General features: G+C 31.7%; 5 protein-coding genes across 5 annotated transcripts; 2 read left to right on the forward strand and 3 right to left on the reverse strand.

The window, feature by feature from the left end:
- The first annotated feature begins 1,160 nt into the window (after positions 1-1,160).
- Tsp_03969 (hypothetical protein) lies at positions 1,161-1,578 on the forward strand. Its single transcript, XM_003374732.1, has 2 exons — positions 1,161-1,309; positions 1,530-1,578. Exons 1-2 carry the CDS (start codon positions 1,161-1,163, stop codon positions 1,576-1,578), a joined length of 198 nt encoding a protein of 65 aa, XP_003374780.1.
- A 749-nt stretch (positions 1,579-2,327) lies between these two features.
- Tsp_03970 (putative serine/threonine-protein phosphatase 4 regulatory subunit 2-A) lies at positions 2,328-3,426 on the reverse strand. Its single transcript, XM_003374733.1, has 3 exons — positions 3,083-3,426; positions 2,547-3,037; positions 2,328-2,398 (listed from the first exon to the last, which is right to left on the reverse strand). Exons 1-3 carry the CDS (start codon positions 3,424-3,426, stop codon positions 2,328-2,330), a joined length of 906 nt encoding a protein of 301 aa, XP_003374781.1.
- A 1,215-nt stretch (positions 3,427-4,641) lies between these two features.
- On the forward strand, positions 4,642-5,659 carry Tsp_03971 (n(G),N(G)-dimethylarginine dimethylaminohydrolase 1). The gene is made up of 4 exons (XM_003374734.1): positions 4,642-4,905; positions 4,955-5,051; positions 5,116-5,309; positions 5,354-5,659. The coding sequence occupies exons 1-4, from the start codon at positions 4,642-4,644 to the stop codon at positions 5,657-5,659; spliced, it is 861 nt and encodes a 286-aa protein (XP_003374782.1).
- A 344-nt stretch (positions 5,660-6,003) lies between these two features.
- On the reverse strand, positions 6,004-7,054 carry Tsp_03972 (Cdc42-like protein). Its single transcript, XM_003374735.1, has 6 exons — positions 6,906-7,054; positions 6,773-6,844; positions 6,591-6,708; positions 6,482-6,544; positions 6,260-6,419; positions 6,004-6,200 (listed from the first exon to the last, which is right to left on the reverse strand). Exons 1-6 carry the CDS (start codon positions 6,938-6,940, stop codon positions 6,031-6,033), a joined length of 618 nt encoding a protein of 205 aa, XP_003374783.1. The 5' UTR covers positions 6,941-7,054; the 3' UTR covers positions 6,004-6,030.
- Positions 7,055-11,312: 4,258 nt separating this feature from the next.
- On the reverse strand, positions 11,313-11,795 carry Tsp_03973 (protein bowel). Its single transcript, XM_003374736.1, has 2 exons — positions 11,572-11,795; positions 11,313-11,508 (listed from the first exon to the last, which is right to left on the reverse strand). Exons 1-2 carry the CDS (start codon positions 11,793-11,795, stop codon positions 11,313-11,315), a joined length of 420 nt encoding a protein of 139 aa, XP_003374784.1.
- Between the last annotated feature and the right edge of the window lie 3,665 nt (positions 11,796-15,460).

Below are 15,460 nucleotides of genomic sequence, written 5' to 3' on the forward strand. Positions count from 1 at the left end.
TTATGCGCCTTCATCCTGCTACTAAAAAATTTTGTTTTACACAACTTCAAAAGGAGCAAATTTGACAAAATAATTTTCTCTAAATTATGATTTTGAAAAAGCAGTTCATTTCTGCGAAAGCCTAATTCTTCAGAAAACCAATTCACCTCGAAAATGAAACGTGCACAGTACAACAACTGTAACCCAGATATATTCAAGTTTAAGCATTCTTTTAAATAAACCTTAAAAATTTTTGAAAATTTTATGAAAAATGTTTATTATTTCAAAAAAAAAATACAATTTATAAAATGAAGAACAATTTCAAATGAAGAATCTTTCAAGACTCATACGACTAATGATATTGTACTTGATACTCGCAAAAGTCACGAGAAACTAAAATAAATTTTCATTATAGCACAATTTATATATCGTTAGTATTATATTAGCATTGTTTGCTAAAATGAAAACTAAATTAAACTAAAATGTCAATACACCTACAGAAAGAGTAATCAGATTAGTAGCAACTTTTGAAACAAAAAAATGAAAATTTAGTAGTATCGCCTTAATTATTAAAACATGTACTTACTACTTTGAAAAATTATCTATTAGAATTATTAGTACCTAAAAGGTTATTGTTAGAAATCATCATTACATAAAATGCACATTAACAATAATCATGTTACATTAATTCTTTATTCCTACTGTATTTTCTATTTTTACATAATTTCGTAGTAAAACCAAGGTTTTCGTTGTTATACATTCAGTTTTTGCGAATTATTTATTGCGCATTTCACCTTCTTATATATATATATATATATATATATATATATATATATATAACATGAATTTGATGTATGACAATTTTTTGTTTAGTTACAGTACATCTGGGGGCCAATTTAGAAAATATTTAACTTGATTTAATTGAATAGGAAATTTTTGCCGAGCACGCACCATTTTACAAAGCAAATAAAATGAGCGCGAATCATTCAGTAATTAAATACATGATCAGTGATGATATGCTGGTTCTGTTTGAAGGAAAATAAATATGCTACATAATATTTGAGAATTAACTTACCCTTGAACTTTTTACTTCTTTGCTTATAGTACGTTATAAATGTGAACATTTCATTTTGTTAAAACTACATCTTACCATATTAATTAGAGCTTTTCAGATAAGTATCATGCCATTGCTTTGGCAAAGAATCAGATCTGGAGTTCGATGGCATCCTAATGAACAAGCTGCCAAAGCAGCAGCTGCTATGACGTTGAAATCAGTCAAATCTATTTGTGTGCGTTTTGATCCTTTTTCTGCAGGAAACCGTTCTATACGGTAAGGGAACATCTGGATTAAAACTTTGTTCAATTTCTTCATTTTGTAGTGAATTTTTAAATGTTGCCATGTCAGACCGCTGCATTCAGACGAATATGAACTGTCGGGTTACCACCGAAATAAAAAATGACCGTTCTAAGCCCACATTAGAAGTACAATTTGGTAACACAAAGTTTTGAATTTGTTTACTGTCATATTTTTATAACAGTAAATTTTTTAGAAAATGGGCTGAATCTCATCTGCAATTCGTTCAACATGTCATTACTTGATTTGTTGCGCGTTTTTAACAAATACTCAACATCTGTCCAAATGCAGTCAAAAAAATGAAACGTACTTTTTCCGTGTAGAACATATTTTCTTCAGTTATCATTCTGGGTTAATAATGATTGATAGTAAATATGGAATGCTACAATTGAACAGATGAATGATGAAATATTCTTAAATAAATAATACAGTATCTCCTCAGTCATATAAATTAGAAATGAAATTATTTATTACTGAATAAACTAAGATTACTTTTTCATATTAAAATTACATTAATATAACAGGACAGTTCTTTAAGTATTGCTGTAATTGACTCGTGTCCATGTCACACGGTATTCATTAATTGCAATCAGGCATGTTCAGTTTTAAATGCTAATGAAATATTTCATTTACAAACTTTACACGAATTTCAGTAATTTAATTATGTTTACATATTTATTTTTAATAAAACTTTTACATTTGTAAAGAAAATGTACTTTTTCTCTTGTTTGCATTTTCTTCCGCATTAGAAAATCAGAAGTGAATTGAAATCTGCCGCATCAAACATCATACTCGACACTGTAATACATGAACTTTTATTAAAGTAAGAACCAGGAAAAAGCATTAAAAAACTAAAACTACGTGTAGCAACAAAACCGGTGGAGTGAAAGGTTCTTTAAACGTTTGGTTCTTTAAAATTAACAATCAAAAGCACTGAGGTATCATCTTTCGAGGGTATTTTTGATTGTTATTAAAAGTGAACTACACCAAAACATCAGCTACTACTTTTACAGAGGTGGTGGCTTTTTACAGGCTGGTTCTTGGATCTCATCATCGCCCAATGAGCTGAAATACATTTCAATTATTTAGCAAAACAATGCAAAGATGAAATAAAATTCAATTTACTTTTCTGAATTGATGGACAATGATATTTCCACAGAATTGTTGTTTTTGTTGTTGTTGTTGTTGAGATTTTGGGCAGCATTCGAATTACCAGTGAGATCATTAGCGGCTCGTTCGCCATCTCTTCCAGCAAAGACGCTTTCAACTGAGGGTAATGAGTACAACTCCGGCGAAGGCTGTCTCGCTGGCATGTAAGGGCCAGATGAAGGCAAACCATAAGTTGGACTGTCCATTGGAAACGAAACTCTGTTCTCCCTGAAATAACCCGGAGTCGGACCATCCTGGTTAAAGTACATGTCAGATCCTTCAGATGGACTACCCAAAGAATAAACTCGACCCGGTACAGAAGTACTTTGCCAAAGAGCTTCAATACTTGGCATAGATGAACCAGTGGAAGAGGAAAACGGAGTAGTTGGACGATGTCCTTCCACTTGAGCAGCAAGATCTCCATTTTCAGTCTCTTCCTCTCTTTCGGCGTCACCAGTATTCGAACTTCCATTAAGTACAATATGATCTCTGTCGATTTCTCTTTCTCCATTTGCGTCCACCGTTGTCACCACGTAAACACATTTCTCTAATGCTCTTAAAAATTTATCAACTCTTTTGTAATTACGTGCTGGATTTAACAGCAGTTCGCAAATTCGTTGTATGGTGAAAGGTACTCCGTCAAAATCCTGCATACGTTGAATAATTCTTCTCCGATAAGCATTCAACTGTTCTCTACCATTTGACGGTACCTGCAGATTTCGAATCGCTTCACTTATACTTCTTTCACATTCGTGAATAAAAAATGGTTGTATGATTGACCAGGCAAAAAGTGGTCGTCCTGTGCGAGACACAAAATCCAAATATTCCATCAGTGTCCGTTTACATTCAGTTTCATCAAAACCAGAGTTCTCATTTCGCTCTGTTGGTGTTGCGAATGTTTTCAAAGCGTTCAAAAAGTTGTCTTTTTTCGCTTCATTTACCATTTCTAAAAAAGAAAATCACAATTATGCAACAATTATCCGCAAACCATTGGACACTGAATGCACAGACATAGGCAACACTTGGGAAAAAATGATTTGAAAATTAGAACGAAATGCACAATCGAAAGTTTCATGCAAATTTTATTTTTACCATAATAAAGCATTCTGATTATATGATATACAATTTGAAAATCAGTATACATATAAATCAGAAAAATACATTCTAGATTTCAGATAAGCATTCAATAACAACAACAAGATGAACAACATTCAAATAAATTCAAAAATAATTAAAATAAACCTCTATAATTAACAAAAAAAACATCAATACTTGATTTACTTTTCAAAAAGGAGCGTTTTAACAGTAGTTCTTCAAGTGACAATGCAATTCAGATGAGATAAAAATTAACTCAGAGAAAAACAGCAGCCGCTACAGCAAATATGAATCAATCACTCGGATAGGAAAATACAAAACACTGTTTAGTTCAACACTGCACTTCACAACGCAGGAAAACATACAAGAGCAAAATTAAACAGACAGTAATACTACAGTACATTACAGAATAATTTCAAAAATCAAGCTTGTATAAAACTGTTGATTTTTTAAATGATGCCTTCGTCATAAGATACATTTAACTGAAAAACTGACAATTTTCATATCTTTAATAGTATTTGTAATGACATTATGTTAATCATTTCTAATTTATATCTGTTAAAATGAAGCGCCTTTCAACTGACAGATAAAAAATTTTCGGCAAAGCATAACAGAAAAGCATTGAGAAATTCTGTTATAAAAATAAATAAAAACACAAAAAGCAAAAAAACACAATAATGCAAAAGCAAAACATTGCGAAATCTATTACATACATGAAAGCTTTTGCCTTAAATAACAAATAAAACATGAAAAATATGAACAGTGTATTTTAAAATATTTAGAATTTTAAATACAAATTATAAATGTACAAATAAAACTTGTTTTAAAATGTATTGTATCAAAAATTGTATCATGTTATATTTATTTTAATTTCATGTATTTGAAAATTGTACTTGCATGGATATTACTGTAATTGGTGGTGTGCTGCATTATTAATATATTTTTTATTAAAATTTTTTTTGTTTTTAAAAACCCAAATTTGAAAATATTTCAAGGTAATTTTTATAAATTTAATTCGTTTTTTGCAATTTTGATTATGTTTTTGTATAATTTCAGCACTGAAAATGCCTCGGTATACACATGCTATTTTGACTCGCCTCCCTAATCGCTTAGAACTTAATGGTAAGACTTTGCACGTGGATCTGACTGGTGCAAAACGACAGCAGGAGGAATTAACGGAAAAGTTGCGTGATGCTGGTGTTAATGTAATTGAACTAGCACCAGAAGATGTCGATGAATTGTCATCGCTGTTCGTCGATGATTATGCTATTGTTTGCAACGGTACTGCACTAATGACACCCGAACGCCCTGGGTTTCGCACAAGAGAAGTAAGTTGTTTCGTGTGAATTTTCCTGAATACTGAAAGTTATCGTTTAGGTTGTTGCATTGTTACTGGAATTGGGTTTCCAAGTGAAGCAAGCTGATGCTGACAACAGCAATTTAAAGCTACGTGGTAGTGACGTTCTTTTCACTGGTAAATTCATTGATATTTCAATACGCATCTTTAAATGATAGTATAAGTTCATTTGTTTTTTAAGGAAAAGAATTTTTCGTGGGAATTACTTCTGAAACGAATTTAGCAGGTGCAAAATTGGTCGCAAAATCTTTTCCTGAATATCCCACGACAGCATTTAAATTGCAAGGATCTCATCCATTGAAATACTATGTTTGTACCGTTTTAAACGACGTTCTTGCTGTTGGAAAATCAAATGACGCACAAAATACACTGAAGGTATTATAAAAAGTTTTAAATGTTTGTTTACGGCAGCGATTTAGAAAATCGAGAATGAAGCAGTGTACAAATATACAACATTGACATTAAGTGACGATAATGCAGTCAATTGTTTCAACTTGAATGGTACGATATTCACTGGAATGCATAATCATGGCATTGAAGTGAGTCATATTTGTTTGTTTGGCTCTTTTTCGGACAAATCAATATTTTTTGCATTTGAGAAATTTCAAAGCATTCAAGAGTGCGAATTGCAGTCGGTTGCAGTCGATGAACTACTTCAATTTGGCGGACTTCTCACGCAGCATTGTCTTCTGCTGAAGAAGATGAAATCACCTAAGAATGCATAATTGTAAATCTTATATTCAGTCGTATATAGATATATATACCTTCGTCATATTATCATTTGTAATTTGTTGTTACTTTTCTTACCTAAAAGTTGTTCCTAGTAGAAGCTTTAAAGAAGACAGATTATATTAAATGCGAAATAAATGTTGATAAATAAAAAATTATCTTTATTCTTCTACTCCGAAAAAGAAAACAACAGCAAGCCGCCAACAGTAAAAAATATAAATTGTTCATGATAGAATCGCGATGTCTCTAAATTAATCCTTACGAATGTGCAAATGAGAAATTGCAGTTTTAGCAAAATATAACGAAACAATTGGAAACTATCTTTTCAGCTTTTTGGAATCATTGCGCGCGGCGTGCAAACTTCTTTTCATAAAATACTGCACATTCGACGACGAACGGAACGATTTTCACATTTCTTGCAGTTTCGTTCGAAGTGTTTTCGACACACAGGGTAGAGCACCGCACGAATTGCCTCATCAAAAACATTCTTCACTCCTTTTTGAGTCAACGCAGAGCATTCGACATATTTTACCGAACCTGATCATCAATGAATACTGTATAAGATTGAAATCACAAGGGTCGATGTGTACATATACCTATCTCTTTGGCCATCGCCAAACCTTGCTGATGTACAATCGGCTGCAAGCGCCGTTCTCGAAGCTTTTCTATCGTGTCCTGCTCCTCACGAAGGTCAAGTTTCGTGCCGACAAGAATTATTGGCGTGTTTGGACAATGGTGACTTACTTCAGGAAACCACTGGCAGTAGAAATAAACTTTTTATTTAAAAGCACCATTAAAAGCACCAACTCGAAACATACCTTTGCTCTCACATTTTCAAAAGATGCTGGATTTACCAACGAAAAACATATCAAAAATACATCCTGAAATTTTTAAAATTAAAAAATTCATTTGTAAAACAAAGCTCACCGTCTGCGGATACGACAACGGTCTAAGTCTATCATAGTCCTCCTGACCCGCTGTATCCCATAATCCTAAGTTAATTGGCTTCCCATCCACCATAACGTTGGCAGAATAATTGTCAAAACTAAATATTAATCAATACAAAATTAAAATCGTCCATCATATTGACACTGAAAACGTATACTTACACTGTTGGAATGTATTCGCCGGGAAACGCATTCGTAGTGTAACTTATCAAAAGACAAGTTTTACCGACGGCTCTGAGTAACAAAAGTGTACATGATTATAAAAATGTTAATTGAATAATAGTACATGACTCACCCATCGCCAACAACAACGCACTTGATCGCCTGCATTAACGACAAAAAACAAACGATCGGAGGAAAGTAGCGGGCAGAAGTTTGATCAAATATCAAAACAGAATATCAACAGATATTGAATGCAAAGAGCAAAGTAGTCAACAAAAAACTAAAAATTATTGAATTAAACATAAATCATGTAGAAATTGCAGTCAGCGATCGCATTGCAAAAACAGAAAAATAAAAGTTATCAGAAAACTCTAAGCGCGCAACAATTTGTTTTTTCAACCGCATGAATCAAATAATACAGCCATCTGAATGCTCGACATAGTTAACATTCCATTCATGAACGTTAATCTATTACTCGCTCATTTCGATAAAACATTACACTGCTTATAAAATAAAAATTACAATAAAGGAAGAAAACAATTAATGTATAGAAAATTATAAGCAGGCAAAATCATCACAAACTTCAATTAAATAATTCATCACAGTTTCCAGGAAGTGCCTGTAACATTATTCGATTGAAACAATTTTTTCGTCTATAAATATATTCCAAAAACTCAAGAGTATAAGTGCACTAGTCGGATAAATATATTGTAAAAAGGAACAACAGCAAGGAAAAGGACATGTGAAAGTTCAAGAACCAGAAAAACAAACTGATCGGCTATTGAAACGCGCCAACAAGAATTGCAAGCAAAAAGAACAAAGTAGAATATTTCAGCTTTATGAAGAATATCAACGGAGAAAATATTGATGCTTAAACTAAGACTTACTGTAAAACACGATTGATGCAAGCATCTTTTCACGAAGAAAAAAATTTTCAGCTATAAGGCCACGACACAACTGAGCGAACATATCTTTGGTACAGGATATTCAGGCTGTTATGTTACTGTAATGAAAGTTACATAATTTCAAAGCTATTGTCATAAAAGTGAAAAATAAGGTTCAACGAAAATAAAAACTTTAATTTATCGGGCAAAACATATTTCCTTAAGTATTTAATTTTCTGTTCATATTTGAATAAATTTTTTTTATAATTGTAGGAAAAATATCTTTATCAGAAGCATATAAGCACAAGGCAATTTCATTAAAACTTTTTCCTTTACATATATAAGCTGTTTGATTTAAAACCATGAGAGATCTTAATTTTACAGCGATTATTATTTTTCACGTTTGTAAGATGTATAAGGTAAAACAGTTCAGTCTATAACAGTCAATAATGGGACATTAGCAATTTATTTTTGAAACGAAATTACTCATCGGTCATTTATTTCATATAAAAGCAATATTTCATTGTGCTAGCCGTTTGAAAGTAATATAAATATTACGTTAAATCTATCAGTGCTTAACGGTGCATTAAATGACTTTTATGCACTGTTCGTTATTCAAAACGTGGATAGTTGGCTTAGCGTTAATTTTCAGCAGTTTAACATTTCTTTCTATTTATGTTTCAATAACATTAAGCTGTTTCTCATTAAAAGAAAAATCTACACTCTGAGAATAACTTGAGATAAAGTTACAGTATGATAAAAAGCAAGTTTTAATTCAATTAAGGGGCGTTCTTATTTATACCTTTTTTTTCTAGTGGCTGATGGTTTTTAAAATCATAAAAAATATTTTTAATTGAAATAAGTTAAAAATATTATTTTCTATTCCGAAACTTATTATCATAATGCCACTGACAATATATAATAAAGTAGATAATGGTAAACTGAGATGTTGAAAAAGTTGCTGCCAAATTTTATAGTAAATAAAAACATATTGATACTTTAGTAAAATTTTTTATTACATAAACATTTTTATACTAGAAATAAATATAAATTTCATGCGCAATGCTCGTTTCATGTTTAGTAAGTTTGTTTTTGATGAATAATTTATTTTACGTTTTTAATTTTCATGATTCTGCTCCATTTTAATGTGTTATTATATTTCTACATACATTAAATACAAACAATGAAATTCAAATGAGACTTTTATTTCATTTGGAAAAAATTTATTTTACCTTGTTTCTTCTTTCGGGTCATTCTCACAGCTCGCAATTTAATAGTTATTTACAGAAGGTGTCAGGTAAAAGCTTAACTGCAAACGTGTTAGCTTAGCAACAAATTCAGCCTTTGTCGGTCAGGCACTTTTGCTTTATGCTAAACATTTTCCACACCAAAATTGCCTCCTATTGTCTTTATAATTGTTTGTTGGCAAACGTTACGTAAGGACGCCTCTGTAGGTGACCTTTGCTAGAAGTCAAAGAAGCCGCCGCTAAACATTGCAAACATATGCATTATTGATTGTCACTAGTATTGCCAGCATGTTAAAATCTGCTGAAATGTTATTTTTCATCAAAACGTAAAAATAAAGCATGCTGTGATAAAACAAAGAAGAACAGTATGTATATGTGTGTATAAGATGCGAAGATTAATTTATTTTAATATTTGAAAATTGTTGATAATCAGCGACAATGTAGAAGATAATATTCACAAGAATATTTCATAAATTTTATCTTTGAAATAAACACGCTTCAAATTGAGCAACAATTGATTTGCTACTTTTGACTGATAGTAACATATAAAAAATATGGAAATAAACAAACCAGAAAGAATGAATGAAGTTCAATTTCTATCAGAATGTTTATATGTGAAAGAAAAAATGTCAAACCACAAAGATAATCAGAAAATTAGAAGATCAACCATACCTTCACTGACAGCTTCCAAATATGCTCTTGTTTAATGTTTAAATAAGCTTTTGTTACAATTTTGCAGTTAACATTCCTGCCACTGTACGTGATAATTCGCAATGAATTTTGTTACAATTTGATGTTTACATTCATTTGTTTAAAATTATTTTGAATTTATTAAATAAAATCATGTTGATTTATTATTCACTACATCGTTGATTATAAACAATAAAATAGTTTAAAAAAGAAGTGAAATGTGTTCAATAAAAGGAATTTTTCAAATGTACATCAAGCAAAAAGAACAGAGTTGATCAACAGTGTTGATGTATGATTCAGTTATTGTTGTTTTTCTTTCTCTTTTTTTTAACATGACAAATAAGTTAATAGAAAATTTTGTAAACAGTTGAGTCAGCTGAGTGCAGCGATGAAGTTGCCAAAATGGTTGTTCAAATTTCGACGGTTGGCAAACATCTCAACAACATCAAGCAGATCATGTCGAATGCTGATGACTATTTTTTGTAAAGTTCTCTTCCAAGTTTAAATTTCACGTATAAATTACTGATTATTTCAAAATTTACAAATCATCCATATTTACAAACAATAATTTGAAAATAATAACTGGTCTATGTAAATTATTTTCAGTTGACAATTGAAAACAAACTCATTCGTTGTAATTTAACTTGATCTATATGCACAAAAAAACAATACAATCGTACGGTAATATATCTGTATTTACATAATGAAAGGTTGTTCTTCTATTGCAGTATGAACAGAAAAGCTTAATTCTATGCAACAGATAACTGACATTGAACTTGTATTGTTGTTATTTTATCAGCAGATATTCGAGTGCACTCTGGATAAGAGGAATCATTTTTGAAAAAAAAAGTGCGATGCTTATTTCACGTGAGATTATTTGCGTGATAAAATAATTTTCATCACTATTATTAACGGTGATTTTAGTGAAAACAAAAATTAACATTTGCAATCAATGCAGATGCATCTTTGTGTTTTCTTATCAGTGAACAACTGTCATCAGTGGAAAATCGTACGTACATGTTATCAGTATATCAAATGATAACAGTGAGAGGTGACAAAGTGAGATTGTTTTTTTTTATTTTAAAATTCATTTTTAATAATGCTGAACTTCTATGATTTTCCCTTATCAGTACTGTAATGTTCAGGTGTCCATTTCCGGTGCCCTTCTGTAAGCATGGCAGCAAAATTGAGCCGGTATAAAGCTTTATCATGCCGCTTGTTGTCTATTTGCACAAATGCTAAACGACCGCTAGGCGCCGCTGGCACGGTGGCCCAAGACGGTACTGTACTCCATCAGTCACTAAATCACCGCCGTGCAAACAGCTAACTTCAAAAGATACCGCCGCCATTAGCGGATCCGAAGCGCAAACGTGCGGAACTGGTCAAGCTTGTTTTATTGAACAATCTACCTTACACCAGTAAAAAAACGATAAGATAATATGAAAATAATTCTAATAATAAAACAAAGCTTGTGGATACTTTCGGTCAAAATTAGAATAGTATTCTTTTTAGTTTAATTGTGTAAAATTTAATCAATAGTAGTACTAGTAGTAGTAGTAGTATTTGTCGGAAGCTGGTCACCAGGCAGCTGTTGCTTGTGCATGGATAAATGGCGTCTCAGATCGCACGTTCGGCGGAAGCCTCTCTCGCAGCCAGCTTTTGGACATGCAAACGGTTTACTGTTGCCATGAGTGAAAAGATGAGTCTTAAACAGGTTGTTTATTTGTTTTCATAAATTCGCATATTAATGCTTACTTTCAAATTGGAACGTTGATTGAAAGTTCTGTTGCATTTCGGACATTGCAATGGTGGTCTATCCAAATGCAAAATGCGATGCACTTGCATTGTTCTCGACTGGCAAAATCCTTTGCCACAGATGTCACATTTGAAAGGTTTTTCCTTTGAATGAATATAACTACAAAAAAAATCGAAATAAATCAAAATCATACTGTAATATGAATTTCACAAATTATCTTACCGATGATCCCTGAGATGATCTTGTCGACGGAACGCTTTGCCACAAATTTCACAGCTGTACGGTCGTTCGTCTGTATGGGTTCGTTCGTGGATTAGCAGATTGTATGATTTTGTAAAACGACGTTGACAATATTTGCAAATGAATTCTTTACGTGGTCGACTGCATTTTCGTGGTCGTGTTTGCCGAGTGACTTGTCTTAATGATGATAATTTATTTTTGTGCATTGCAATGAAAAAGTAGTATTAAATTTGAAAATATATTTACTTTGTATTAATGGTTGATTCAGGCTTGTCAAAATTTTGTCCAAGTTTGGTGAAATCGAAATTTTTCGTCGAATGAGGTGGTTGGGGTACGGTTGGTTGAAGTAGAGCTTGAGCTGGTATTGGATTGGAACGAAATGATTGGAATAATAGCGCTGCATACAACTCGAGTGGAGTAGCGGACATGATTTGTGCTGCAAATGGTACGGATGGATTGAATGGTAACCAAAATGGAATTGGAGCCGGCGTGGGTGTGATCCATGTGCTGGCTGCAGTTGCATATAGAGATGTTGAAGGTGAATGTGGTGGAGGCGATGATGATGATGAAGAAGAAGAAGAAGCAATAGTAGCTTGGTGTAAAATTGGCATGTATCGAGACAACGACATCTTAGTGTCTGCGTGTGTTACTGCCACAATACTAACATCGGTGGCCCATCTTTTCAATACCACACCGTTTAGCCAATCAGAGTTCAGTATTCGACCAATCAGTGTCGACTGATAAAGCGAACAAGTGAGGTAAAATGTGGGCGATCAAGCCGGCGCCTGTTTAGCAGGAAGCTATAAATGATAAGCGCTTCTACTAAGCGCCCACTGCAGGAGCGGGTCGATCTTTGAAGTAAACAATGAAAAATAAACAATATTAGTGGAACTTTATATGTTGATGATGGCAATGATCAATTTGGAGAAGTAATTTATCTATCTTTTCGACGAGTCATGGGAGAGGTCATTTTTGGATGATTGTAATGTATGCTTATTTGGTCAGTGCGACAACGTTTGCTTAAACTTTTCAACATACCTTTTAAACTAACAGCTAATGACAAATGGCTATTTTGCTTTCTTTCTTTTTTTTTGCTTTTTCTTCATGTGTCACCAGGCAAAAGATGACGTGTCAATTTCTCAGACATTCATTTGTTTAAAAAAAACCATATTCACAGAATTGCTGTTTAATGCTAACTTCATAATTATTGTAGTAAATAATTTGGTACAAACATTTTTCAATTCTTCGAGCGAATAGTTGAAAAATGATAACAATGAATCAGATTTTATTTTAAGAAAAGTAAATTTCATTTTGCATAGAAAATTCTTTTCCCTTTTCTTCAATTTCATTGAAAAATTTGACCAATTTTTTGTCTCTACCAAGTGACATTTGCTTTCTTGATGAAAAGAATTTTTCCACAACTGTGAGCAAAAGTTCATTGAAATTCTTTTAAAATAACAAATTCAGTGATACAGAATAACTTTTTTCCCTTTGCTAAATATTTTTCATAAAATAAGGATATCCGGCATTGATCGTTGTATTGTTTTGAAGCTATTTTATGAAATTGAAAAAATCCATATGAATAATTATCTTGCTCTGCCAAATGTACATTAGGTACATACATGCGTATGTAATGCATGAATAATTATTGAAATAGTCATTCTTAGTTCTTACTACTTTAATTTTTATGAGCTAATTGCATATTAGTTGTGCATATTCATGACAATTTTGAAAGTTTTTGAATAAATTATAGCAAAAAACATCTTTACACATCAGATGTTTTTAGATACGTGTAGAGAATGTGTTATTGATATAATTTTTTAATGTTTTCACGATAAACATTACTTAAACAGTCAAAGTTGATCACTTGAATAGGATCATTTTTGTAGTGGCTTAATATTTCACTTAAATCAAGTGCAGGTTACCTGTTGACCTGAAGCGAATCGTTGCCGCAGCAAGAGATTCAACATTAACACTGCACGTTATCAGTAAGTTTCTGGGGAAAGTATTAAGTTGTGTTTGATGACGACCTGTGAGTCAGAGTTAAGCTTAGTCAAGAATCGTTTAATCGCCCTTTACCTGGACAAACTGAAACTCACTGCGGGAATATACTTGGGCCGAACTATTCCATTAAATTTCCTTTTCAAGCCACCTTACTGATAAGCAGCGCAAACTGATATGGAAATTGTTCAAACTGAAGAAATCCACTCACAGCGACCGAATTTCAACAATTTTATCTATCACAAGCTAAAAGTAAACCAAACGAAAAAAGGACAGCATTTATTTAAATGTCTTTAAAATGTCGATGCTGAAAACTTTGTCACTTGGTAAATTATCACGCTTGAATGATTCAACAATTAACAATCGTCAGTTCACCATTTTCTACACCAGACAATACGTGATTTTTTTTTCTCACTGAATCAATTTTTATAATACTGATTTTTCAGTTTGTTTTGAATAAGTTTTTTTATTCATTTTGTCATCGTTTTGCAGTTTGTTCAAACCAAATAGATGTTTATTGTTATTTAATTTATGATCAATTTGACATTATGCACACTTTCAGACTATTTTATTAGTTTTACGACAAATTTATCAAAAATATCTTGAAAATTTCAAAATAAAACGCTAAAATATTATTCCTGAAAGCAGTTTTTTTGTTTCGCATTACTTTTGTTCTTTACATCTTTATTCATACGGTACTCACGTACATTACCAGTTGCAGTTATAATTCTAATATATTATTTAGTTATTTGATAGTTTTTTAGCTATTAATACATTTTGTCTTTTCGATTAACTGCATTAATTTAATGACTTTTTTATATTTCGAATTGTATAATCTGTTTGTATTTGTCTTTATGAAGTGCAAAGGTAATGGAATTAACCAACATTCAAAAATCAAAGTGTAACTGTCAGTTAATATTACAATAATAATAATTCTAAAAAAGTAGTCGGTTTTGGCTTTGTTAATGTTTCACGAAATGTTACAGCGGAGATGAATATGATTTTTTTAGGTGGAAATTATTTTTTTAATTAAAAAATCTTCGTAAACTTAATTTTTTTAATAAAATTTATTCGTATTGTACTACTTCAATAATATTTGCTATTCGCAAATGCTGCAAACGTCAAAACTACAAAATTTAAATTCTATTTTTGCACCGTACTCGTAGTATGCTCTACACAAGCGACAAGATTACTTATGATTTATAAAATTTGGTAATTAAAAGTCCAATTAAATCTTGTACAAAACAAAGCATTGGAAATTGGAATAGTTAAAGCAAAGCCATCAGTAGTCATTTTCCAGCTTACTGTATTTACCGTATAACGTTACTTGTAGTAAAGTATTTTTAAAATGTTTTATTAAAAAAATATATATATTTAAATTATAAATTCATCATTATTAAATATTTTAAAAACACATAAGCTATTAAAAAGACGGTTTCTTTCTTTTTTTAAAAATGATACTTAACAATTATGAAGTAATTGAATTATTGCATTATAAATGTAAAATAAAAGAAACCTATTCTTTGTATGGAAAATTAATATGCACCATAATTTTGCGATATTAATACCTTTAAGTCAAAATTTACAGTATTCTAAGGCAAATTTAACTGATGGAACCTGCGAATGGCTATAATGGCTATGTAAAGCGATTTGCTGCAGAACGAAATTTTGTTTCACCGAAAATGACTGATAATATGGAAACTGAAGATGAATTTCTACCTGATACCGTCGCCGTGCTCGATTGTGGAGCACAATATGGAAAGGTTGTCAATTATTTTAATGTTGACCTGTAAGCTTATGCAAAGACTTGGTTTTTCAGGTTATTGAACGTAGAATTACTGAATTATGCGTTCGAACGAAAATGTTTGCC

The sequence above is a fragment of the Trichinella spiralis genome (genome assembly GCF_000181795.1).
Source record: "Trichinella spiralis strain ISS 195 chromosome Unknown Scfld5, whole genome shotgun sequence".
Taxonomy (NCBI): domain Eukaryota; kingdom Metazoa; phylum Nematoda; class Enoplea; order Trichinellida; family Trichinellidae; genus Trichinella; species Trichinella spiralis.